We start from the raw sequence: 27987 nt of genomic DNA on the forward strand, positions 1-27987 counted from the left end.
AGTCTCAGAGCCGAATGTATGATGGGATACATGTAAGTTAAATGGTGAAAATGGCGACGCTCTGTGCGATCTAAATATCTCAGCTTTATTACCTTTACAATGGAATCAAATTGAATTTCATCGTTTGGAGATGGGTAATTATGAGCTTAAATCATTCATTTTGGGAATATGGTAAACTTAAAGAATCTATGATCTATTAATCTTGATATTTTGACGTTCCTTGTGTTAGCGCGAGCCTGACGCCGGGCCCGAGGCCGAGCGCGAACAGACCGGCCAGACGCCGGGCGAATTCCGGGTTTGAAATTTGACTTTGAATGAAGACAGAAGAGGGTAGGGGGACGGGATCGGGAGGTGCATGGCCATGGGGCCTGTCTGAGAACCTAAACAAACAATTTGTGATCAAACATAAACATGATAAATTTCTTCTAAATTCCACTAGGGCCTATAATTTATAAATTAAGTGTTGATAATGTTCCTTAGTCATTGGTTAGTTAGGGCTTAGAAAAAAAAATACCGGTAGGGCCTATAAAAATCTCTTTCTTAACATGTTGAAAATAAAAATTTGAGAGAAAAAAATATTTTGTCGATCTGTGTGTGTTGACTTTTGGAATTAGGCCTAGGCCCTAGGAATCCAATTTAGAAAAAGCCTTGTTTGCGGTAAGTCATTTTCAATTTCAGATTGCTCCATGTCTGTCATGTCTGTGAATAGGAATATGAAAAAGGGGAGGAAAATGAAGAAAAACCGTTAAAGAAGAAGAGGAAGAGGCTGATGATGTTGAAGACTGAACGAATGATGAGGAGCAGGATCAGGAAGTGGACGAAGAGGACAAAGTTGAGAAGGAAAAACAGAAGAAGAAAAATGTATATCCTAGACTCTAGAGTCTAGACTGATTAATCTGCTGTTTCGGTACCTCAGGTGATGGTTTCCTGGTTACGAGAAGATCCTTGTTAGGTCTACTTCAACAATACACGTACACGAACCATCGCATCAGTGCTTATCCATAGGCCATATAGATTGTCCACACAGATGTGATTTTTTGGGGGACTATAACTATAATTGATGAAAAAACATGACCTTACCAAGAATCTATAACATGTAATCCAGTATTTGGACACTTTCTGAAAATCTGTAATTTAAAGCCCACACCAGGGCTCCGTAACACAAATATTTAAGCGATCAATCGCTAAATGAACTGACCAATCTATATCAATGTTACACGCACATTTGGGTTAAATTACTGACCAGGGACCAATCAGTGCAGTTCTTTCATATTTGCAATCCATCGCAATCCTTTGTGTTACGGAGCCCTGTATCTTTGCATCTTATGAATTCATGATCCGAAAACATTGCTTTTGCAATCGCAAGTATCATTGCGGCACCCGCCGGCTACGCATTCTTGCGGAAACTATTTTTTTCGAATCTGTGGTGAATATATGACGTGCGGAGATTAGGTGGTAGTAGGCGTGACACTTAACTACAGCGTCTTTACCTTCCATCCAGTACAGACTACGCAGAGGTGACATGATACAGGCCTTTAAAATAATCCATGGGATTGATGTGAATAGAGACCTATTATTCACATCAGCCACCACTCAAGCAACGCGTGGCCATCCATTGAAGCTATTTTTGAAAAGGAGTAGACTAAGTGTAAGACAAAACACCTTCAGTGTTAGAGTGATAAATGACTGGAATTCTTTGCCCACTGAGGTTGGCACAGCACCAACAATCAATGGCTTCAAGACAAAGCTAGAAGACAAGTTCTAGTCTGCATGGCATTATGTTCATGCATGGGAATAGTGCCTTTTCCTTACATTGGCACAGCACATAGCACAAGTAGCAGAGTCTCAGTTTCGAATTTATCCAAGGTAGGAAGACAACAAGATAGACCTGGAAACTTGACTACAGGAACAACAGTATTTTTCCAGTAGATGCGGTATAAAGGTATAGATCTATAGGGAAATGGGTGAGCTGCCTCACCCTCTTCGATTACTGCTAACTACTGCTGCTCCCACTTTTGATGGGAAAAAGAAAACTTGTGAATGAAAATCAACTTAATACGGAAGATGTTGATCATCGTGGTAGTATGGAATCGGTATTAAAGGAAATAATCTGTTGTCTCACGATGTGGCAAACTGAAATTAACTTATGAATATACAGTAATCATCTCACCATTTTCTCGAAAGATGTGATTTAAAATACAAAAATTTTATTCCAGACAAGGTTCACTTCGTCACTTCATCAGTTAGAGAAATTCTTCACACTTGGATGGTCCTTTGATTAATATTGAGATAGTTTCATAAAGCTGTTTGTAAGTTAAGAGCGACTTTAAGAACGACCGGTGATCCTTTCTTGCGATAAGTGGTATATTGAATCGGCGATGGTTTAGCGCATAAAAAAGGATCACCAGTCGTTCTAAAAGGCGCTCTTAACTTACGAAACAGCTTTATGAAACGGCCCCCTGGGATATGACTTAAACATGTCTTTTTTTGTCCTACTTATCTCTTTCCAGAATTGTAAGGAATGGCGGAGAATTTGAGAGGAGGTGGTCCCTTTGCCCTGTGTTCCCTTCATTCTGCTGCAGTTGAAACACGTGCTAATTCAGATCCCGTATTGGGTGCAAACCAGAGTCCTATTCTTGCCAGGCCTTTAAAGTTGGATGCTGCAAAGATGGAAAGTAAGTTATGGACATCTAATAGCTGTATAGATAGTTTTCTATGATATGATGATGTTGATGATGGATGATGATGATGATGATGATGATAATGATGATGATGATGATTGATGATGATGACGATGATAATGCGCAGCATTTCTAAAGTGCCTTTTAACAGTGAAAAACATTTAAAGATATCAACTCCAATAATAATAACAGTCTGTGCTATTTCTGAATGTGAACATGCTTGTAACAAAACCCGTTTCTAAACCTTACCAACATGCAGGAAAATGAATTTTGATGGTATTTCATGAAGCTGTTTGTAATTTACTCATGGCTGGGACATGTCCTTGGGTGCTACATGTACGTCAGGTATAGTCTGCTATGCAGACTCTGAATGGCTCGTGAGGTGGGATCTGCTGGTTTGCAAAGGAAACCAGCCTGAAAGGGCGAGCGAAGCGAGCCATTTCAGATCTGCAGCCTCAGTAGACCTAGTCTGCTATGCAGACTCGTTGAATCAGCTGAGGTACACACACTGCAGATGTGGGTCTACATTTGTAGACTACGTCAGGTACATGGGGGTCCTTTAGCACAAGAAATGGTCATCAGTCATTGTTAAATTAATGGGGGAATTGTGGGCCCGTTTGGAGAAAAGTTTTGGAACTGAAGTGGCTACCCTTGGTAAATATACCATCATCATCGTCATCATCATCATCATTATTTTTACAAACAGCTTTATGAAACACCTCTAGCGTCCACACCATATCCCCATTTGTCATAAAGATGTATGTTCTCATTGATGTCTTTTCTATCTTTTCTAGCAAATAATAATCACGAGGAGGAGGGGTTGAAGCATTCCATTGGAGACGTTGAGAAATCAATGGAGTTTGATAAAGGTAGTGTGGATGACAGTGATGAGGAAGAGGTCTGGGAGTCGGTCAGTGAACTTGCCAGTGATGAAGGTTAGTATGGTTACATAAATACAGAAGCAGCTTCTGCTGGATTAGACACAACGTTTCAGATTTGCCACACCATTGTGCACAAACAATATTGCCCATGTAACCTGACTGGATTCGCTGCTGCTCAGGAATTGCTTTAAGAGCTCAAGATGGACGAAGAAATAAAAAACATTTTTTTTCCCCAGTTTTTATTAAGCTTAACTGTTGAATGTGACTAAGCTCAACAAATTCTTAGATATTTTACTGGCATAGTATCTCAAATTAGATAAAATTATTTTTCTTTTACATATGTACTCTTTCATTTATATACACTGTACTTCTTTTGCTGTGATGTTGATTTTCATATTTTTCTGGCTCAGTGTCAGTGGGCCAGTGGCTTAGTAGATTGTTTTGTAAAACATATAATATATTTAAAAGGATATTGCATCCTTTTTGTGTCAATAAAGTTGAAATCTAGAGACATCCCTACTCATTTTATTAGCAACTGTTTCATTTTGTTTTTTTTTATGAATTTCTAATTCTTTTTTTTTCCATTATTGTATCCTTATTATTCCCTCAGAATATGTAACCGATGACGGTGAAGACGAGGAAGAAGGAGGAGAAGGAGAATTTGAGGAGGATGAAGAAGAAGAAGATGATGAGGATGAAGAAGGTAAATTTCTGTTTTGGTCCCGCTCAATGCAAGATCATCAACAGATTATTTAGCTGTTTTATGAAATTGAATAAATATAATTGCCCATGTATTAGGTAAAATCTAAATTTTATGTGGGTGTATAAGTTCAGCTTTAATCATGCGATTCATACATGAAAATAATCTATTTACTTAGGAAAACTGTTTCAACTATTAGCCGATTTTCAACTGGGCCCTGCTTAACATAATATGCTATTTATTACCCTTCTCCATTGAGAGCGCCTGACCAGAAGGTCCAATTTTTCAAGTCTTTGCTATGACTCAGCTTGGAGATTGAACCCACGACCTCCTGTTCACGAGGCGGGCGCTCTACCACTGAGCCAACATGTAGGCCACTATATTTGTTTACAACCTTGCATCAAAGCACTGTACATATACATATAGCTCGGGGCAAGGGGCGAAGTTGTAACTTCAAGTACGGTGGCGTACTTTGGGAAGTACCATAAAAATTAGAGGCCAATACATTCAAGCTTTAACATTTAATCACTGTGAAATAGATGAAGAGGAGGATGGCGATGATGAGCAAGATGACGAGGAGGAAGAGTAGATCGAGGAAGACAATGTGATGGATGATAGCACTTTGTGTCATAGTTCAGGATATAGTTCAATTATTTCAATTATTAATCTCTTTGAAATAGATGAAGAGGATGTCGATGATGGAGACGACAAGGAGGAAGAGACTGTAGGTCGAATAAGACAATGTGATAGATGATAGCACTTTGTGTCATAGTTCAGGATATAGTTTAATTCTTTCAATCCTTAATCTCTTTGAAATCGATGAAGAAGTGCATGTCGATGATGATGAGGAGGAGAGGGAAAAAGACAATGAGGTGATGATGGCACGTTATGTCAAAGTAAAATATATCTTTTAGTTCTTTAAATTCATGAATCTATTTGAAATAGATGAAGACGAGGATGTCAATGAGGAGGAGATCGAGGAAGATAATGATGCCACTTTATATCGACATGTAGTTCAGTATATAGTTTTATTAATTCTTTCACTCCTGAAACTCTTTGATATAGATGGAGAAGAGGATGATGATGAGGAGGACGATGATGACGATGAGGAGGAGGAGATCGAAGAAGGCAACGAGATGGACGACGGCACCATATCCAGTGGAGATGAGGGAGGAGAGAAGTGTGCCATATGCCTCTGTTCGTTCAACAATCAAGAGGTCGGCTCACCTGAAAGCTGCGATCATACATTCTGCTTTGAGTGCATCTATGAATGGTCAAAGGTGAGTTCATACCAGGACCCCATCATTCAAAGAGATAAGAATGATCCAATCAACCTCAACTGTATGGAAAGCCATCAACATCATAATTTTTTATAGGAAAGGTGTACAATGTCCTTTGTAAAGAAACATAAGCATGCTTAATTTTCCTGGTAATGATGAATATATAAATATACACATATCTAGATAACATAGAGAACAAACACTCATGATAAACGTTGGCATTGCTGGCTTTTCTTAGTTGTAGTTGATCGGATCAATTCGCAACTCTTTGTAAGAGGGCTTCGTCTTAAGAAGAGAAACGATGGATCCAGTCAACCTCGACTATGGAAAGCCAGCAACTCCAACATCTAAAATACAACTTTAGTTTAAAATGTACTTAAAATACGATTGTATATTCATTCATATATTCATCAGTGTCTGGACAACTCGGTATGCTCCTCTTTGTTTACAAAACAGACACTGTGCAAAATTGCTGTGGGATAGATTATGACATTGACGGATTTCCATACTGTTAAGGTTGATTGGTTCAATCACAACTCTTTGTAAGACGGGACCCAAGGGTCCTGTTTCATAGAGACTTGATATAATACATAATGCATAATTTCTATAACAATTTTCTTATCAGCCAATCCAAATGAAGGATTTCAGTAGCTTTAAACTGTTATTGCAGAATTGTTATTATAACAAGTTTTATGAAACCGGCTCCAGTTTATTTTCCGTGTTATGATTTTATACTCATTCATATCAGTATCAACCTGTACATGTATCCAACCAAGCATGCCAATTGCATGTTGGATTATATTTCTATTGGAATAACATGGTTAGAAGTTGTAAAAAAATTTGGTACTAAAAAGATTGATAACTTAAAACCTATGCTTAGTTTGCTAATTTCTCAGAAATTAAACTAATATAATAATAATAATTCAATATTTATATAGCGCCTATCAAACTTTCTCTTAGTGCTTTACATCACAAAACCTAAGTACTTAACTCAATAAACTAAATTCACTTCTCAACTTAACTACCTTACATAACTAAACATCCAAAATAACTACCTTACATATATCTAAACTACCAACTTAACTACGGACATATTAACTGTAAAAATAATACTATTTACGGAAGAGATATGTCTTAAGTGCTACTTTAAAGGAACTTAGAGAAGAATGGGATCTTAAGCTAAGAGGAAGTGAGTTCCAGATTTTAGGAGCCACAACTGAAAAGGCTCTGTCGCCATGGGTGTGAGAGGTTGCCTCGGGAACAACTAAAAGGTTATTGTTGGATGACCGAAGTGATTGGGAGAGTTGGTAGGTAATGATCATGCTCGCAATGTATAAAGGGGACTTTCCTTCGATGCTCTTGAATAATATGACGAGGATTTTGAAGAGGATACGCTTCTCTACTGGTAGCCACAGAGATGCCAACCGTTACGGATTCGCCGTATTTGTTCCGATTTTATTCCTCCAATTACGGTGTTACGGCAACAATAAAAAGGTTACGGAAAAAACAACTACAATACATGTGTATTGTGTATTGCTTTGCTGTGCATGTGTATATATGCGTGTATTGTGTATTGTGCATGTATATGCGTGTATTGTGTATACATGTATCGTGCATGCAGCGTGTGTGTGGCCAACGGTAAACCAACGGGAGTTTCTCTACTGAGATTTCTATTGCAAGCGCCTCCGCGCGCTGCTGCTGAATACACAGCGAAGTGCGGAGTGCAAGCCGCGGTTCATGCATGCACAATGTCAATGGCGATTGGGTGGTTGAGCGTATAAACGATGCTACTTCGCGGGATGTTCCTGAGAAACTCCCATTTGTTCCTGACAAATATGGTAAATATTCCTGACAACCATCCCTTTAGGTTGGCATCTCTGTAGCCAGTGCAGTTGCTTAAGTGATTTTGCATATATCATGTTTTCAAGGAACTTTATTGACAATTCTAGCAGCAGTGTTCGGTATTCTTTGTAACTGAGAGATGAGATTTTGCGGAAGTCCAAAAAGAAGACTGTTCTTGTTGTCAATCCTGCTGGTGATGAAGGCATGGACCAAGGCCTGCGTCGCTTTGGGTCGTAAGGTATTGTCTGATCTTCGAATGGCAATCGTGGCAGAGCGACAGACTGCTGCAACATGTTCTTTTATCATGGAGATCCATTATGTATCCAAGGTTTCTTGCGTGGGAGGATGATTCAACTACCTGGTTTCCAATAGCGACATACACTGATTCAGGCGAGGGCCGAAAACGTGATGAGAAGTGAACTTTGTCTGTTTTAGATTCATTCATCGCTAGCAATGTTTTTTGGAGACCAAGCTTTGATATCTGCAAGACATTCACTGATACTGGATAGCGACTGAGCCCTGTCAATTGGTTGAAAAGTCAAATATATCTAGGTGTCATCGGCGTACAACAGAACCCTTTGATACATATTTATAATTTATGCAATAACACTTGGTCATTTTATTGGAATCTGTACAAACTCATTTTGAATTATTTAGCACAAGGGCATGCATCTTTAACCTTTATGATAATTCTTTTTCATCTTCAGAATGTGACTACGTGTCCAGTTGACCGAAGTGTGTTCACACTCATCCTAGTTCGAAATACTTTCCATGGAGAGATTGTAAGACAGATGGAAGTCAAAGCTCAAGAAGCCCTCGATGAAGACCAAGATCCAACATACTGCGAGGTATGGTATAGTGTAACGCCTCCCCCTTTTCACATTTGATGCAAGGTGCGATTTCTTTAAAAATTGTTTAGTATCGGAGTGTGTAGTATGCACCAGGCTTTAATATCATTATGTATTTGGCATTTGAAACAGTTATTGACATTATAAAGTATGACAGAATTACAGAATTAAAAAAAGCCACCCCTAGAGACTGATTTTCCATTTTAAAAAATTGTCTTTTCCGTTCCTGAAAATGTGTAATTCCGTTTCAACTTTATCTAAAAATGAAAATGTAACAGAGCAAATATCTGGATTCTGTTTTGCAAAGGTGAATTCCATGAATTTTTATATGAAAAGTTTAAGAATCAATCAGAATTTTTGTTTTATTAACCGGTAAAACGGGAAATCACTGTCCCTACACCCCTCGCTGCAGTCTCAAAGAAACAAAGAATCCTGTAACCCATTTTCCGAGGACTCTAGGTTAGGCAACGAGGGATGCTTCTTACAGACATATTATTATAAATGTGAAGAAAATAAGTAAAAGAACTGGAAATAACAACTCACTGTTGCGACATTTTGCCAATTACCAATTGGCTTCTGGTGAAGGATGAACATGATGAAGGGAGGCCTGTTTAATGTTTGAGATTGCGCAGATTCTGTTTGCCGTGGACTATTTCTAGTGCGCGAAAGACCGGCTTGGAATCTGAACACGACTGGGTGGATGAGAAGAATTTATATCAGTTTGCTTTAAATAAGTATGTGTTTGTTTTTATAGGTCTGTGGAGAATGTGATCGGGAGGATCGTTTGCTTCTATGTGATGAGTGTGATGCTGGATACCATTGTGAATGCCTCACCCCGCCACTCGTTCACATCCCCATTGAAGAATGGTATTGTCCAAATTGTGCAACACCTGACCATGAAGGTGAGTTGATTGGGATCTTTTATACTAGATTAGGGGATGTTTTCTACACCATTAGGTTGTGGGTTCTAACCCTATTTTAACTGGGCTTTTCAGACTGGGTGGGGGGGGGGGTCTAATTGTTGTGATTGTTGTTTTTCAGCAGATATTTCATGATTTCACAAAGTTCAGTTTATGTAACTGTTCCAGATCTAGATTTAGGATGTTATAGTGACAATTAATCCTGATTTAACATACTTTTTCATCAAACTAGTGTTTACTTTTTCAATCTTTCATATTGTAAAAGTATTTTGTAATTCGGCTCTGTGCTGCGATGGAAGTTTTTATATAAATAAACCATTTTGAATTGAATTGAATTGAATTGAATTACTGCAACTACTGTACTTTATCTTTAATCTTGTGCAGATGAGAGCAGTGAGGAGGAGTATATGTCTAACTTGCGTCGTCCCGTGAGGAGGGTTAGGGAGTATGCACGTGCCATTGCTAGGACACAGGTAGCAGAGAGAGTCCTGTCACGGGTTCGCCAAGCGAGGGAGCTGCGACGAATCGATGAGCAAGAACAGGTCAGACTAGACAACAATAATAATAATGTGGTTATTATAATGCTGTTAATACATACATAGTATCTAAGCACATACAGGTTCATTATTGCCTGGTCATCGGATTCAATCAGTCATTTCTGCACACAATGCATGCACATCCATCACTCCCTGGGGAGTATTCCAGCCAGTCACTATGTAAGGCACACACAGTACTGGACAAACTACAATGACTTGCACATCCTACCGGGTACCTATTTAGCATTGGGGTGGAAAGTGACAAAGTGTGGATTGCCACCTTGCCAGAAGACACTAGGCCGCAATGGAATTCAAACACATGACCCTCTTATTACAAGGCGAGAGTCAGAACTACTACACAGCGGGTCTTCCAATTTCTCAACCACTAGTATTAACTCTTTATTTTACTATGCTGTAAGGGCATGATTTAGCTTTTTTCTTAAATTTCAACTCATTAGTTTTTTTCTGTTTATGTATGAACACTTTCCTTAAAGCCATATTTTTCTTCAACTGATCTCTTATAGTTATTTAGTGCTGTTATTTAAGGGACTCTGTGCTTCAAACATCTTTTGTTTATGCTTAGTTCCTACCATATATTCCTATCTGCAAACATAGCACAATTGTCACTATGAATATTATTGTACATGATGAAATAAATAAAACAAAAACAAACAAACAAGTTTCTCCATTATGATGGTATAGGTTTAAATATTTATATTTCTTCTTTATAAACCATCAACAGACTGGTGCTGCTAGCACAAGCGCTCCGAGGGTACCCAAAGCACGGAGGAAAACGGTACGCAAGCGAAAGACCACCAAGCGCAAGACCACCAAACGCAAGACCACCAAACGCAAGCGCAAGACAACCAAAAGGAAGACGACCACGAGAAAGAAGAGGAAGTCCACGACAACCACAACAGCCTCTGGGACCAAGAAAAAGCGTAGGAAAACCCGGCGCAAAAAACGAAAGGTGAGGTTACTTTATATATGATATACATCATGGTCTATTTAATCAATATATACTTTTCTCAGTAATTACACATTCTCTACCAGGATCATATTGCACATGTTTTTTTATTCATACATACAACCACTTGGTTGGGGGTCATTTTATTGGATTCTTTTCAAAGTAATTTTGAGATTATTACCACAACTGGCATTTATTTATGATATTGGATAGGACATTAAATGGAGGCCCCGTGTAGAGGAGAGTCACCACCTCTGCACGTTACGAACCCACTGCACTATTCTAATAAGAGTAGGGGGAAACACTGGTCTGGTATAGTTCCCCCGATCAGTTATATCGGGAGGAGAGACCTACAGATCACAGTGATTCAGTTCGCTTTCGCCTCCCAGGCACAGGTGACGCCAAACAAATAACAATAATAATTACTCTGTTAAAATGGGGACATACATGTAGATCGTGATCATCTGATTGGCTGAAATCTATCAAGGTACTAGTCATTCAACAGGAAATGTTGCCAATAACCAGTACTAATGATTTGATTTGACTTGAATTTATTCAGACAAATAAAAACGAAATATTTTACCAGGGACTCGATTTTAAGGCGCGCGAGAGCGATCGCGCGCTACATGCGCGCCTTAATCCATTTTTGGTAGCGCGATTAATAGCGCACCTCGCGATAGCTAACCTGCGCGAAAATGCCTAAAGTCGCCCTCGAAATCACCCAAAATCATGCTTTCGGGGGCGACATAAAATCTGAATGTCGCCCCCGAAATTATTGCCGAGTGATAACAACTCAACGGCCCACTAGTGCCATATGCTCGAGCTCCGCTTACCATTTAAAAACCATCCAAAATCCACACTCAAAATCACGAATAAGCCTTAAAAGTAGCGAGTAGCGCAGTTTCAAATTCCGAAGTTGCGTTATTTTTTCTGTACCACGTATTTCCATACACATGGTACCAGGTATGGAAAAAAAAATCAACGCAACGGTCGGGAAAGAGTTGCATGTATAGGGATCCATTATGACTACCACCGTGTGCCATTTCGAATGCACATGTTTCCCCTACAGATATCACAATTCTGTGATAAAATAATTCGAATTACACAGGAAATAAATCCCAGAGTCTAGTAACCTAGCATTGGTGAGTTGTCATTCGGCTTTGCTTTTCAAAACGGCTTATTAACTTCCAAAATAAGTTATCTAATTTATCAATTATAACTAAAAAATCATTTGTTTTCTTTTTCTAGGGGATGAGGTATTATATCAGACAATAAATCATCAAACAAAGCTCCATCTTTTTTACAAGGACGGCGGCAGGCTCACGCATTGGCGCTTTTACTAGCTAGCCAGTTGGAGCTCTGTCTCTCTGCCAGAGCTCTGGGGGACAATTCGCTCAGTAAAGGCCTCAATGATGGTGATTTTCTGTTTCAGACAGAGTTTACATTTCAGGAATATTATTCAAAACTGCCAATAAAGTTTGATGATTTCTTCATTGTCATGTATATTTAAGTTCTTAATGAATACATTCTCACCAAATTTAGACTCCCCCATAGAGAAATTAAATTTTCATGGAGATCTGCGTTTTCAAAGAACTTCAGGAAAAGTTAGGGTACGTAAGTGGGCCTTTATTACATGTACATGGCTGACTAGGGTATTGTACTGGAATAAATGGAGTAGAAATTATATATTGAATTAATTTATATCCAAGTCCAACTCACAGTCACACACACACGCACACACACACACCCACACACACCCACCCATCCACACACACCCACATCCAAGATTCTAAACATGATAAATAACTTTAAAAATCATACAATATTAAACAAAAAGTAATAATTCCTTAATAAGTGAACAGGTATTCCTCAAAATACAAAAAAGGAGCATTTAAAAAGAGCCCCCCCAAATTTGACAAAAAAATTAAAATGGAGCCCCCGAAAAAAAAAAAAAAATTGTCAGTGACTTAACTTTTAGCCAAAGTCAAAACCTAACTAAAACAGGTTTTACAACACACAATCTAATTACAATACATTGTAAAACAATTATAAATACTTCCTTTGGTTGTTGATTGTAATTTTATAGTACATACATTTCCTCCATCCATTTTGTTAATTGGGCAAAAAGCTCCCCTTGTATGTTGAAGAAGAGCTTTTTGAAGTGCTCCTCTACCGCTCTCCTTAAAAGTTCTAGGAGAGCTTTTTATTGCTCCCCTTATAATTATAAAACCGAGTCCCTGTTTTACATGTCTTGGATTGCCAAACAAGGTTTAGAAAAACCCATACAAGTAGGCATCCCATAATATAATACACAACAAGTAATTAATAGGCATACATAGATGAAATTTCAAAAATGAAAACTACAGCAGGGAGACAAAAATTAATCATTCAAGGTACTAAAAATTGCATAGTGATATTTCAGGTGGAGATTTTTCAACAAAGCCAATTTAAATGTATGAAGTGATTGATTGCTAACTACTGTTTGTGGGAGATGATTCCTTTCATTAATTGATTGAAGGACTTCATATAATAATCTGTACTAGCAAATGGAACATTAATCTTATAAGTGTGATCATCTCTTCCTATTCTATTCGCTCGTGTGTACCTATTCACTTCGCGTACATTAATCAAGTTGTGTACAATCTTATGATAGAAAACAAGCTGATGGTATTTACGTCTTTTTCTTATAAGTTTATCTCGAACCGTGTTAATAACATGTTAATGACTCATTCTGTTGATCGGTCATGGTTTTTAGATGAGGATGGTTTATCAAATAACAAGGATCCACATCACTATCTTATAAAACAAATAATGCACAGGTTTTGAGATGAGGATGGTTTATCAAATAACAAGGATCCACATCACTATCTTATAAAACAAATAATGCACAGGTTTTGAGATGAGGATGGTTTATCAAATAACAAGGATCCACATCACTATCTTATAAAACAAATAATGCACAGGTTTTTAGATGAGGATGGTTTATCAAATAACAGGGATCCACATCACTATCTTATAAAACAAATAATGCACAGGTTTTGAGATGAGGATGGTTTATCAAATAACAAGGATCCACATCACTATCTTATAAAACAAATAATGCACATACTTGTTAATTTTGAATTAGTCGATAGGTGTTAAAGAGTTCCAAGGTTATGTAATTCTTTTTTAGGCCCTGATGGCTGCACAGAAACGTTGATAGCGCTAACTGTGCACGTACAGTTGGCCTAGTCACATCTTCGAGATTGTGATGTCAAATGTTGATACAAGATGTAAATAATAATGAATAATTAGGTGATAGTGAGAGGCACTTACTTTATTAATGTCTCTAACGTGTCCGTCTTTCCAAGATGCCCTGTTGTACAGTAACTCTGTGGTAGCTTCTTAATTGCCTGCTAGCTCCTGTTGACCTTCACTTTCGGGCACTTGACTCTCTGGACTAAGAACTCTCAACTGACCTTGACACTGACTCTTGGTCATCGGGGGTATTGTGAGCGCGCCGTGCGTAATGTTCACTCATGCAGGGAGGTGAGTGCAGGGCTATTAATCGTCTTTATCGCTGGTTAAGCCCAGTCGACATTGTGACCCTTTATGCAACAATAACATATTGATGTGACAGTAGGCCTCACTGCCTCATTATCAGTTGTAACAGGTCCTCTGTGAGCACATTGTTAGTGCTGACAACGTTTCTGTTCGGCCGGTACTGGATGATTTGTATTATATGTATAATATGATGCATGTTTTGATTCAGGTTCGGAGGACCTCTGTTGGAGCTCGTACTGCCCGGCCCTCGGTAGCCAAGACTATACGTCGCAGGATAGCTGGTAAGCTGAACCTGGTCAAACCTAAGGTTGGGTCCATGATGCCTGACATCAAACAAAAGGGAGAGCACAGCTTGCTCTTGAAGCGGCATGAGATCGGCGTCGCTTCCCTGTCTCTCACTGGAAGCGAACATCTGTTTGACCCAAGGTAGGTTAAGTTAGACCGTATGGCCCATATTATGAAGTCAGGTTCAATTTAAACTGTGGTCTAAAGTTGTGGTTAAATAGTATGTTGCCAATTCGTCCACTGCCAACTCGTCCATTCACCATTGTCTACCTTCATTTAGTCAAATGACATTCCGTCCATCAACATTCCGTCTAACAACCATTTGGTCCAATAACCATTTGGTCCAATCATCAATTCGTCTAATCACCAGTTTTTCTATGACCATTTCGTCTCATAGCCAGTTGGTCTAATATTCGTATTATTTTCATTCATATTTGCCCAATTAACACTTAGTCTAATTAGACCAAATGGGATATGGACTAAATGGCGTTTGGACCAACTGGTTATTAGACGAAATGGTGAGTGGACGAAATGGCAATTAGACAATGTGGATATTGGATGAACTGATGGTAGACCAAATGCTTGTAGACGAGTTGGCAATCGGACGAATTGGCATTGGACCAAATGAAAATAAACCGATTTGACTATAGATAGTCAATTATGACATTTATATCTAACAATAGAAGTTCAATGTATCAGCTGATTCAACTCTCCAATCATTCTTAATTGTCGGGCAAATATTAATAAGATAATTGTCTTCACCATTAAAGAATTGGGAAAGATCCCAGTAAACATAAGAATTATGTAATTTAAGAAAACAATTTTGGACATTTTTGGCTTTCCATAATTTTAGCACAAAGTTAGGCCATGGTCTAAGTTAAATCCGACTTTTAACATGGCGATGACAGCATCATCAACATCAAATAAGTTTTTGAAAAGCATGAACTTTAGAACGGGGAAAAAATTACATGGGGTGTCGGGGCGATTTTGCCCCTGAAATGTAAAAAAAAAGTCCTGGAAAAATAAAAATAGAGCTCTGGAAACCCCCATTCACTGCAATGCTAAAGCTTAATCCAATGTTGCAGATTTAGGCATTAGGTTGTGAAAGGTAGCCCCAGAAAAAATGAAATATTTATTTTGTATGGACTGTTGCAGGTGTGTATTGTAATATGGCAGTGGCGGCATCATCAACATCAAATCTTAACCAAGGTTGAGATTAAGAAATGTCATAACTTTAGAAGTATAAGGACCTATTTCATGAAACTTGGACAGAAAGATAGTCAAGTATGACTGATCATTTGACATGAGTTTCTCTCTGTTCTTCTCTTTCTCTTTCTTTGTCTCTCTGTCTCTGTTTCGCTCTCTCTCTTTTACAATTTTAGTGGCTATGATGAGTCACATGTGATCAGAGGCCCCGGTGCTCAGAGTGCCCCAACTCCAGCAAGGTAAGACGATTATAATTAAAGCTAAGTTTGGATTCTAGTATAGAAACGAAATGGTTGGAAGCCAAAGCAATCCTATTGTGTCTATCATACGTCAGAATGTTATTTAGGACAAAAGCAAGTCAAAATGATTCAGGTTTGCTTGAAATTACATTCATTTCATTACCACATGCTATTCCAGGCGTAGCTAACACTGGAAACAATACGTGGGACCACACTGTAAAGGGAGGGGCATTTATCAGTAATCTTCCATTTTTCATTACTCTGTAATTTTCCTAAAAAATTGTTCATGTCAGATATCATTTATTTGTGGTTTTATAATTCTGTAAGTTTTTTTGAATTCTGTGAACATTTCATTTTCTGTTGTTACCAATACAGACCTGCCAACCAGTATGTTTTAGCCGTATTTAGTACGTTTTTGCAACCAAAATACGGCAGTACGTTTTTTCTTTGAAAAATATGTTTTTTCTTTGAAAAATATGTTTTTTTGTAAAAAAAAATTTAATTATTTTTTTTTACTAAATCGTAATTTATTGAGAAAAATAATCTCTATATGTCTCTATTTCATTAAACGTACATAAATATGTTATATATTAGATCAATGTAATTCAGGTAACTTATTTTTTTTCAATCATTTTGTTAAAACCAGGGTGAAGATATACACATGTTTTAATGTTTTTTTTTCATCTGCAAGAGCAGTGCGCATTTTAGCTTGCATGCAGCTTGAGCGCCTCGATGAGCGAGTGCGCCAATCATTTTATTATGAAATACACTTTTTTGGGAAAAATACAGTTTTTTTATCACAGAATACAGTTATTCATTCCCAGAGGTTGGCAGGTCTGCATATTTATCTCACAGGGTGAAAAAATACTGATTTTTTTGTCAAAATACTGATTTTGGGGAGAAGAATACTGAAAATGCAAAATACAACTTGGCAGCTCTGCCAATACCAGAGTTTATCTTCAACTATATGTACATGTATACCACAGGAAAAAAATTCCCGGGGGCTAACCGATTTCAGCCCTAAATACTGAAAATAGCCCTGGAAAATCCCCATTTATTGCAATGTAAAGTTTATCCAATATTGTAGATTTAATCATAATAATATACTAATTTGTATAGTGCAGAAACTATGTGCATATATTCTTCTGCGCTGTTATCGAGAGCTCCTGAAATGCTTGGAAAAAAAAAATTAGGAAAGGGAAAGAAATAAAAAAGTATGGAAATTAATGGAATAGATAGGTTTTTAGTCTAAGTTTGAACGTTTCTACTGATGGGGAGGGTCTAATTACTTGTGGCAAGCCATTCCATAATTTGGGGGCTGTGCAGGCGAAAGCACGATCTCCCCAAGTTATCTTTTTATTACGAGTGAGGATGTGAAGGAGCAAATTATCGTTAGAACTGCACAGGTTGTGAGTGTGCCTGTGAACTTTGCTGTGTAAAAGCTCGGAAATGTAGCTGGGAGCTTGGCCTTGTATACAATTAAAAAAAATCAAGGCAGCAATTCGTAAAAAATGGGCCCTTGAAAATAAAAGGGTGATTTTTGTTTTGCCTGAACTATATATGTATTGTTCTTTATTCACAGACCCTCTACCTCTAGCGCATCAACAAGCAGCGGGCCTCTGGACCTACTAGGTAGTATTATGCAAGGTCAGAACATTCTGCACATGAAGAGCGAGAACATCACCATTCATAAAGATGGTACCCTAAGTTCAGCAAAGAAGAAACCAGGTGAGAATGATGAAAGTAATTAATAATGATGTAAGTAATTTATTTTGCAAACGTATCCAACGAGTTAGTTGCTCCAGGCACTCTTAGTTATGATAATGTGCAACATTTATATAGCGCTTAATACAAATGTTTCTAAGCGCTGCATACTTTTACCTCGGCCTTAGCACGGCTACCCTGATCGGGCGCATCGAGCATTCAAGGAATTCCTTTCTACCGGGTACCCATTTACTACACCTGGGTCGAGACTGGCAAATGTAGATAAATGCCTTGCCAAAGGACGCTAGTGCTGCGGTGGGGTTTGAATTCCGGACCTTGTGGTTCACAATCTGGAGATTTATCCACTGAGCCACAACGCCTCTACAACTCTTACGCTACTCTTATATTGGTTCCTTGAAATTTGCTTCGGCTGCAGTTGCTTCGCTCTAAATTCCACGCACTAATCGAATGACCATCTTCAACCCTGGGTTTAAGACTATACCCTCCCCTAAACCTAACATAAAACCCTATTACAACCCTAACCCTAATCATACATCTGAGACGTAATATTGCCCGGAGCAATTGTCGCAGGAGCAAATGTTGTAGGAGCAAATGTTGTGTCACCCTTATATTACCCCGGGCTATTAGGCTTCCGATTTCAATGCTCATGGCTTTTTGAGGAATTACTTTTGCCAGTACCCATTTACCTCACCTGGGTTGGATGGAGAACATTGCAGCGCAAATAATAAATATATTGATGATAGACATTTATAGCACTATCTATTCATTTCTGAGGCACACTCAAGCAAAAAAGAATGAGAGATTGGATGAATTTCATAGTGCCAAGAACAGATAATGTTAGAAAAGATAATGAACCCATTTCACAACAACTTGTTATAACAAATGCAAAATTTCTAAAACTAATTTACTATGAGTCAGTCAGCTTTAAGGATCTCAATAATTTTTAGCTGTTATATATTGCAAATTTGTTAATATAACAAGTTTTATGAAACGGGGTCCTGGTTTCAAGTTAGATTTGGAAGTTCCTAATGATGATTGATTTCTGAAATTTATTGTACAACTTGAGGATTGCTCAGTACTAAAACAATACACAACTTCTCTTGTGCATTTGCCATTGCTTATATCCTATGTACAGGTATTATGTATTTGGACTGTCATTGTTATTATTATTGATGTTGTTATTATTGCTACAATGAAATGGATATGAAAATGGGGAGAGATCTTTGCTACCACATCACTTTCAACTGGCCACATATGCCTATTTTACATGTAGATACATTACCTAGGATTTTATGCTATTTCTAAATTCAAAAGGTTGATGTGATAAATGTTTTTAATTCTATAAAAATATGTATATCTATTACCCCTGAATTTTTATAGAAATCAACGACTACATGACTTTTGTGCATCAGTAAATGAATACGTACATGTATAAGAGTGAATAAAAAATTATCAAAACTTATGTAATGTGTGTCATATAATTTTCTTTTATTTCTCTTTATGCAGATGAGAAATCGACTGCTAAGAAATCTCCAATGAAGACAGCTCATAGATCCTCAACTTCATCCACTACTAGTCATAAATACAACTCAGAGAAAGAAAGCTCCAAACCTGTGAAAGATGTGACCTCTCAGCGTCAAAGGTCATCTGAAGGTCATGCTCAAGGTCACCGCCAAGTTCAAAAGACTTCTGATACTCGCAGAAGCGGGATGCAGTCGTTGAGCGGGGAAGCATCGCAAAATATTCACCATGGTATTAAAGACGATGATTTGGAGCCTGTACAAATGGATATTGATGATGATGATGATGACGATGGAGATTCGAACTTCATGAGCAAGGGGAAGGAGTCGTTTATAGGTACCAATGTTGGTAGGATGCAACAAAGTCATGGCACGAACAGCCACTCAGAATTCTTGAGAACTAAAGTGGATTGTCAAGTGGATGAGTTGTGCTTGCAGAATATACCTCTTCAGCCAAATGAAGGACAGGAGAGCCAGGACATGGATGATAGTGGAAACGATGAGAGCGATGGTGACGTTGGTTACCATGGTAACAGTGACAACCAGGATGGTGATGGAGGATACGAGCAGGACGGCGGGGAGGAGGATCAAGGCGATCAGGAGGAGAATCCAATCAATAATAACAATAATAATGATGGAGAAGACGATGGTGGAGATGAAGAAGGTGGTGATGAAGGCGAGGGGGGAGATGGAGATGAAGCGGAAGAAGAGGAGGAGGAGGAGGAGGCAGAGGAGGAAGAAGCAGAGGAGGAGGATGAGGAGGCAGAAGGAGAAGGAGCGGAGGCTGTGGATGAGGAGGCAGAAGAAGCAGGAGCGGAGGGTGTGCCTCTTGCTGAGAAGGATCAAGAACTGTATGCTGATCTGGAGTATACTGATAAAAAGAATTACGGACAGACGGAAGAAGAGGACCATCCTGCCAGAGAGGAGGCGAACATCAGGAATGCTGCACCTGATGACGAGGAAGCCAGTCAACTAATGGGAGATGCTGGCAATCAGGACGATGGCTGTGAGGATGAAAATGAAAAAGGGGAGGAAAGTGAGGAAGAGCAGTTAGCAGAAGAGGAAGAGTGTGATGTTGAAGAGGAGCAAGAAGTGGATGAGGAGGAGGAGGAGGAAGAAATTGAGGAGGGAAAACCAGGAGCCGAAGAAGAAGAACAAAATGAGGAGTTTAAAGATACCATAGATCAGCAAGAAACCGAAGAAGGAATTGCAGGAGAGGAGGAGGGAGAAGAAGCAGAACAAGTTGAAGAAGAACAAAAAGGAGATGATGATGAAGAAGAAGAAGAGGATGGAGAAGCAGAAGAGATTGGTGATGGCCAAGAGGAATCAAGGACCATTACTGACGAGAAAAGCAGTGATAGGACTAGTTCTAGACCTTTGATTGGTGAACTGGAATGCGAGGATATTTCTGATGAAGACAATGTTCCGGAAGATGACGGGCAACAAGGAAGTGAATCCGATGAAGAAGGTATGATCATAGAGACAAGCGATGGCCGTGTGATTGAAGCCAAACCAAAAGCTCAGGACTCCAGGAAAGAGCAGAGGACAGAACCTGTTGAGAGTCATCAAACGCCTGTAGAGGAGACAGAGTCTGCTGTGAAACATGGTGCATCGTCTGCAGAGGAGGGTGAAGTGAAAACGGATGATGAATCAAAGAAGGGGAAGAAAGCGCGTGGCAAGCGGAAGCGCAAGAAACGCAACCGGGATAAACGGAACGTTGTTGTGGATCCTCGCAAGTCCATCTCGCTGCATCCGCAGTTGCCAGTCGATAGGTTGCCAACACGTGGTGACGAGTCTTCTGGACGCAGGGAAGGCAGTCGCGAAGCATTTGGTGACCTCCGACAGGTTATTCAGGTTAAGCGAGACACGCCATACACTGCTGAAGAACTTAGGAGATATCATGAATGCTGGGAGGAGTACAACCGTCGACGGGATGAGAGGAGGGTAGAACGTGTGGGCACTGCTTGGGACCAGTATACCTATGATCAGTATGCGTACTACGAAGCTTGGAGGAGTATGGGTGGCGATTTTGCCACTGGGAGACCTTGGGGTTTACATGTACAGCGTGATCGATCCCCTATCTATGACCGCAGGAAAAATGGGGAACCGCAAGCTTTTGATCCCCGACTTGAAACGCAGAGACAAAGCGCGAGGAAGGACAATGAAAGAGGAAAGGAGGAGGGATCGCGAAAATCCAGTGAAAAGAAGACGAAGTCTGAGAGTGATAAAGGTCGTAAGGATCAACCAACTAAAAAAGAAAGCAGTAGAACACAGAAAGATGATAAAGACAAAGTAAAGAAAGAAAAGACTAAGAGTAAAGGGCATATTCATGAAAATTCTGCTCGTGATAAAAATGGTAGGGAGCGAGATGGTGGGGAAAAGGACAAGAAGTCTCGTGACAAAGAAAAGGAAAAGGACAGAGTTAGTCGCAATAAGCATGGACATGATAGAGATAAAGATCAAAGCAAGCAAAAGGAAAGAGAAAGGAGCCGGGAAAGAGATCGAAGTCGGAAAGACCATGAGCATCGAAGTAGAGAAAGGGATAGACACAGAAGTCGCGACAGAGAGCGTAGTCGTGATCGGGGTCGTGAGCGGAGTAGAGATAAGCACCATAAAAGAGGTAGCGAACGTGAACATAGTAGGAGCAAAGAGGATCATAGTCGAAGCAGGCACAGGTCGCGGAGTCGAGATCGTGAAAGGAGTCGGAAGCGAGATAGGAGCAGTGAAAGCGACCGTGTTTCATCAAAAGACAGGAGGAGAGATAGGTCTAGGGATAGGGGCCGAGATAGAAGTCGCGAAAAGGCAGCACATCGAGATCATGATAAGTCGAAAGATAGGGAAAGGACTAGGGAAATTGTCAAAAAGACTGAGGAAAGAAAGTCTGTATCCTCTGTTAAAGTCCCTCAGAGAAAGGAACGTGGTAAGGTTACCGTTGATGCTTCTGGAGTTCGTAAAATCTTGTTAGGAGAGAAAGCCAAGCCAAAGGAGCCTAAAAAGGTTGTTGAGAAACCAATACCAGTAATTGCTAAAGTGGACAAAGTTAAAGTCAAGAAGGTCAAGAAAGAGAAGACGGGAGTCGAGGGCAAAGTGGAAAAGAAAGTGAAGAAAACAAAATTAAAGGGCGAGAAGAAGGTAACTAAAGGTAAAAAGAAGAAGGTAGTTTCTAAGCGACCGCTGTCTTTCGATGTGGATGAAATTTCAGCACCAACCAAAAAGAAAAAGGCTCCAGCTCCTGTCGAGCAAGCACCGAAGGCTGAAGACATTGTTCTGAAGCCACCGAGTCCTTTGAAATTTGATGATGATGATGCTGATGACATGATACCTGTGCCTTCTACCACACGTAGCGGGTCCTGCACTCCCGACCTTTACATTGATATTGCTGCTCCTGACAGCGATCTATCAAGGACAGTCACAGAGCCTTCAAAGCCGCTGCCAAAGCCCAAATCACCAGCGGATGTTGCAGTTGCTGATAGCAGTCATCTTGAGACAGATATGTACGATCCCTTCAACCCAACTGCATCTCCTCCATCAGGTATCAAGTCTCCATCACCAATCGTATCGGAAGCATCGCCTCTCCACGACACTGCCACGTCTTCATCCGTGGAGGTGTTCAAACGGGCCGCAACCCCTCCTCCGGAAGTGCCTCCGAACCCGACATCCACCACGGACGTCTCCAGCTCGGACATGGCCACCAATCCACCTCAGCAGGGCATGACCAACGAAGACCGTCTCATGCTGGCATCCCAGGCCAGTCAACAGATCACCAAGATCCTCAACCAGCTGGCTACCGTTCCTGTCGCCAAGCCGAGAGTCTCGCCGGAGTCGCCCATCGAGCAAGCCATGTCTTCGGCTTCCATCGAGCTTGGGCTTTCCCCGGAGCACATAGGTGGGTCGAGCATCTCTGTCAGCTCCCTGGGATCAGAGAAGAGTTACAAAGTGGATCCGATCATCCCGCAGGACAATATTGGAGATGCGCAGGAGGATGACATAGAGATGTCTGCCGTTGACCTTTACAACAAGAACAGTAGGGACAGGGTGAGTAGCATGTATTTTCAATGATCATGTGACCTGCCACCTCAAAACCAGTACCAATAATAATACTACACAGTTCTTGTATAGCGCATATCACATTATGAATAACGTCTCTGTGCGCTTCCAAAGGACTTGAATATTAGTCACCCAAAATGAGTTGGGAGATTTTTTAAATGCTTGAAAAGGCACAATCTTAGTTTTAAAATGACATATACATGTACATGTAACTTGTCAAAACTGATCATAACTAAACCCGTCAAGTATGTAGAAGAAATTCAGTGAGAGCTTCAAAAAAGGCGCCAAAGAAGAAAAACGGTTTGAAGTCTTGGGGTCACTCTGGAATGAGATATGCACACTGTGCAGTCTCAGTGACACGTCAAAGCAGTCTGGCAAATAATGTCAACGGAACTCCCCCTTTTTTTATCAACTTATCAACTTCAAATTTTGGCCGAATGAGGAAGAAAAATTACACTTTCAAAATAATCAAATTTTTTTAATTTTTTGCTTTCCGTAGACCACAAATTACTTTTTGCTATTTACAGAGAGCCTTCCCTGGTAACCAGTCAGACTGCAGGTCCCAAGAAAGTGGCTTCTTTCATCCAAGTGATATTCATGACTTGAGATGTTTTGCATATTTAATGAGCTTGATGCGGACCAAAACACCTCTTTTCATTCGGTCATTGCTGCTCTAATTGTGCATCGAATTTCATGAATTTGGTACCATTGTAAAGAGAAAGAATCATTCTTTCAGGTCATGTGTTTGGATTTATTCAAAGATTTTGTAATATAGGTTAAAATTTTGATCTAAAATATGCTACAAAATAAATATTTTCACCTGACAAAAGCTGCTATTTTCACACTTTATTTTTGTTTGAGCCCAAATGATTTTTATATCATGATAAAGCTGGATATGTATGCTTTAAAATGATATAGGTTTCAAAATAAGAATTTGTTTAATCGGGTCAAGATCACACTTTTCATTTGCCAAGTACATAAAGCAGTTTGAAAACAAGAATACTGCACTCTGATTGGTCAAAGAGACCACACAATGGCAAATTCCAACGGTCCCAGTGCCTGGGTTCGTGGGAAGGTCACACTTCCCATGTGGTAATCCCCTCAAATACCCCGCGCCTGTAGTTCTGTGAACCTTATCCAGCCAATCAGAACTCTGGATTTCATGCAAGTACAAAATTTCAGAAATCTCGTCTTGTACCTTGGTGGGAAAAGTGTGATCTTGACCCGATTAAAAGGTGCCGCATATCAAGAGTGGCATTGTGAGAAAGTACAGAAATTCAGCTTTATGGTGATAGAGATATCATTGAGGCTCAAAATAAAAAGTTTTGCATAATTTGCAAAAGAAAACAGGGGAAGAAAATTCAGTTTTGAGGCACATTTTCGGCCCAGAAATTTACTTATTTAACAAAATATTGTATACAAAATAAATGACCAATATGAAAGAGTAACTTTTACTCTATCTGATGGTGCAATACTATTTCATTTAACTTGAGGTTAAAACAGGTAAATTCTTAGAGAAAGAAAATCTCACGAATCACGAGATTTTGCAAGGAGGAGGATTCAGCCACGAGATGATTTGGATGAATCTGGCCTTTTTGCTCATTAGCATAGGGACCTGCGGTCTGACTGTAACTTATTGTTGGTTTAGGGTTGGTTGGTTTCATTGCATACTCTATGATGTCACAAGAGAGAAGCTGCCCATTATGTCAAGCAATAAGAAATTTTAATAAATTCCTCACCACTAATGCAACACCACTTCAAACCACCCGACACTAACTGTATTCTACGCTACTGACAGTGAAAATGATTTCATGTACACGCAGGCCTACATATTCAATGGAAATTCTGTTTCCAATCCAATAGTCCTTAATATAACACCCTTTCCTTTCAGTTACATAGCGCTGCACACATTAATTTTCTAGTGCAATGTCAAATGCATCATTTTCACTTGTATTACAGAGAACCAAGTATTTTCATTTTTATTAATGTTCTGATTATTATCACTGATGATTCCCATAAACTAGAAAAACAAATCAAAATCATGAAGTTGAAAAACTAAGAAAAGTACATATGACGAGGCGCGATAGCTCAGTCGGTAGAGCGGGGGATTCGTATTCTGGTGATCCGGGTTTGATTCACACTTGGTGCGCTAGTGCCCTTTGGTAAGGCATTAATCCTCATTACCAGGTCCTTCGGAGAGGACCTTAAGCCCTCGGTCCTCTGGTTGCTTGCTTACAAGCATTCATGCTTTCTTAGCAATCAGGTAAAAAAATCCCCACCAATCAATCAATCAAACATATGACATTTTAAAAACAATGAAATGTGTAACATTTATTCATTATGATTACTTGTGGACATACTTTTTATTTCAATTCTACAAAGAGTCTCTAAAGCCCAGTGGTTTTTGCTATAGATTTAGATCCGAATTCTAATTTCCTGCATAAATTAGCATAATGAAGTTGTATAATTGATTTAATAACATTCCTATATTTTTTCTCTCCAGTATTTGAAGAAGCTCTACCATCAAGAGAGGGTCGTTGAGGAGGTAAAGTTAGCCATCAAACCTCACTACCAACGTAAGGTCATCAATAAAGAAGATTATAAAGAGATCCTCAGAAAATCAGTCAATCAGGTAATTACTTCCATTTCATTAATTATTTGTTATCACGTTATGATGATGATAATGGTGATAATAAAAATTAAAATAGTAATGATGGTGATGATGAAGATGATAATAATGGTATTAATGAAAATAATGATGATGATGGGGGAAGTTGAAGATGATGATGAGGATGAGGATGACGATAGTGATGGTGAGGATGATGATAGTGATGATGAAGATTATGAGGATGATGATATTGATGATGATAGTGATGGTGATAGTGATGATGATGATGATGATGTTGAGGATGAATATGAGGATGATGATGGTGATATTGATGATAATGATGATGATGACAATATCAACAACGATGTTTTAATTTGTAGAGCGTGTATTCCATCCAAAGATGCTCATAGCATTAGCTCAGCAAAATTTGTGTTGTATATAAACAAGCTTCAAATATAAACAATCTATACAAGTTCTTATTCGCATTTTGTCATTTGTTTCCGCTTGGAATATTTCTTACCAAACAAGGGCTAGAAGAGTCATCTAGAAGAGTTGTAGCATAAAACAAATTATTAATTTCCTCATTCATTCATTATACGATCTTAGCGCTCTTGTTGAGGCTGCGTTCAATCAATCCATTGCACTTGGACCCGCAGCTCTGTGCAATGGGTTGAACAAAAATAAAAATTCAGATTGAAAACTTTCAACTCTGAACTTTGACTGATCTATTCTCCCTATCAGGTTTGTCATAGCAAGACTGGAGAGATCAACCCAGTCAAGATCCGCCGCCTCATCGACGGCTACGTCAAGAAAGTCCAGCACAAGAACAAGAAACCTGGCGACAAATTGGGCAAGCTAGGTGGAGGGTCCGCAGGAAAGACGACCTTCAAGTCATCCTCGAAAGGATCGAGCAAAAGCTCTAGCAAGAGCGGCAGCAAGACTACCAGGGAGCCGGCTAGCGCTTCCAAGCTGATCGAAAAAGGGAGAAGTCTTGGGCTGAAGTCGAAGTAAAAAAACAGTTTTACAAATTCACAATAGTGGTGGTAAACCTATCGGCCAGTTGCTTTGAGGATGATCGAAAAAAAGGGAGAAGTCCTGAGTTCAAGTCAAAGTAAAAAAACAGATTTACTAATTCACAAAAAGACTATCGGTCAATGCTTTGAGAGGATAATTAAGAAGGGAAGAGGCTTTGGATTCTAGTCATAGTAAAAAGGTATTCATAATTATAAAATTGCCAAGTACTTTTACCGTCAACTTGTGATACCGGTCCCTATTCAGCTTGACCTGGTATTTTTCATCGTCCTATCAGCTATATGTAAATCGAAAAGCATTTAATTCGAAATTTGGGTGGATGACCTTTCCTTTTTTACTGTCATAACGAAAAACTTCCATTTGAGAACACTATACCCCAGTTCCATTCTCATCAATTCTCTTCTCCAAGTACGACAAACCCTAACTGCGCAAGCAATTTAAGTATCAAAACACCTGTTTCTTGACGTCGGTCCGAAGATAACACAACAGCCCGGCATATACAGTCACAGCAGGGGGCCACACACGATGGGATGCATGCGCAGCGCTGAGCTCGGTTTCTGCAAAACATGCCGTCATTTTTATTCGCTTACTTTCCTTATTTCGAGGTCGATTTTCTTTGTTCGAAATTGAAAATTGGTTTAACATTGGATTACTGAATACAATATGCCTTTGAAAACGTGATTAAATATCGAATACAATAATTTCATTCCGACGGTCCTACTACAGGCAGAGAAGTCTTACGTAATAGCACAGCTGTTGTTTATCTTTTGGTCCTTTGCTCAACGCTCATATACTGGCCTGTGGAGGTGAAATTGAGACAGCGGGGATTACCCCTGGATTACCTGGCCAAGCGTGGTTGATAAGGGCTTGGAAATGATATTTGGGAGATCCAAATGAAAAATGGGGTATAACACCGCAGTTTGCAATCTGAACTGCGGTCTTTCTCCAAACGGGGGTTTGACGTAATGTTCCGTCAACATTAAGGGGGGTCTTTTCGTAAAAGACGTACAATCATTTTAACTTTGCAGTCGAGGTAACTACCATGGTTATGGGGATCAACAGCCGATCGCATTACCATAATGGGAAAGCTACCACCTTGTTTTTGTATATTTCCTTCCTCCGGTCTT

At 39.4% G+C, this 27987-nt stretch overlaps 1 protein-coding gene across 1 annotated transcript; it reads left to right on the top strand.

The window, feature by feature from the left end:
- Positions 1-27229, top strand: LOC129267776 (PHD and RING finger domain-containing protein 1-like). The gene is made up of 15 exons (XM_064104642.1): positions 1-134; positions 2511-2675; positions 3476-3616; positions 4173-4265; positions 5328-5542; positions 8092-8232; positions 8987-9134; positions 9537-9694; positions 10431-10658; positions 14407-14624; positions 15866-15928; positions 17511-17656; positions 19160-23208; positions 25724-25852; positions 26570-27229. The coding sequence occupies exons 2-15, from the start codon at positions 2522-2524 to the stop codon at positions 26837-26839; spliced, it is 6153 nt and encodes a 2050-aa protein (XP_063960712.1). The 5' UTR covers positions 1-134; positions 2511-2521; the 3' UTR covers positions 26840-27229.
- The last annotated feature ends 758 nt before the right edge of the window (positions 27230-27987 follow it).

This window comes from Lytechinus pictus, chromosome 9, assembly GCF_037042905.1.
Source record: "Lytechinus pictus isolate F3 Inbred chromosome 9, Lp3.0, whole genome shotgun sequence".
Taxonomy (NCBI): domain Eukaryota; kingdom Metazoa; phylum Echinodermata; class Echinoidea; order Temnopleuroida; family Toxopneustidae; genus Lytechinus; species Lytechinus pictus.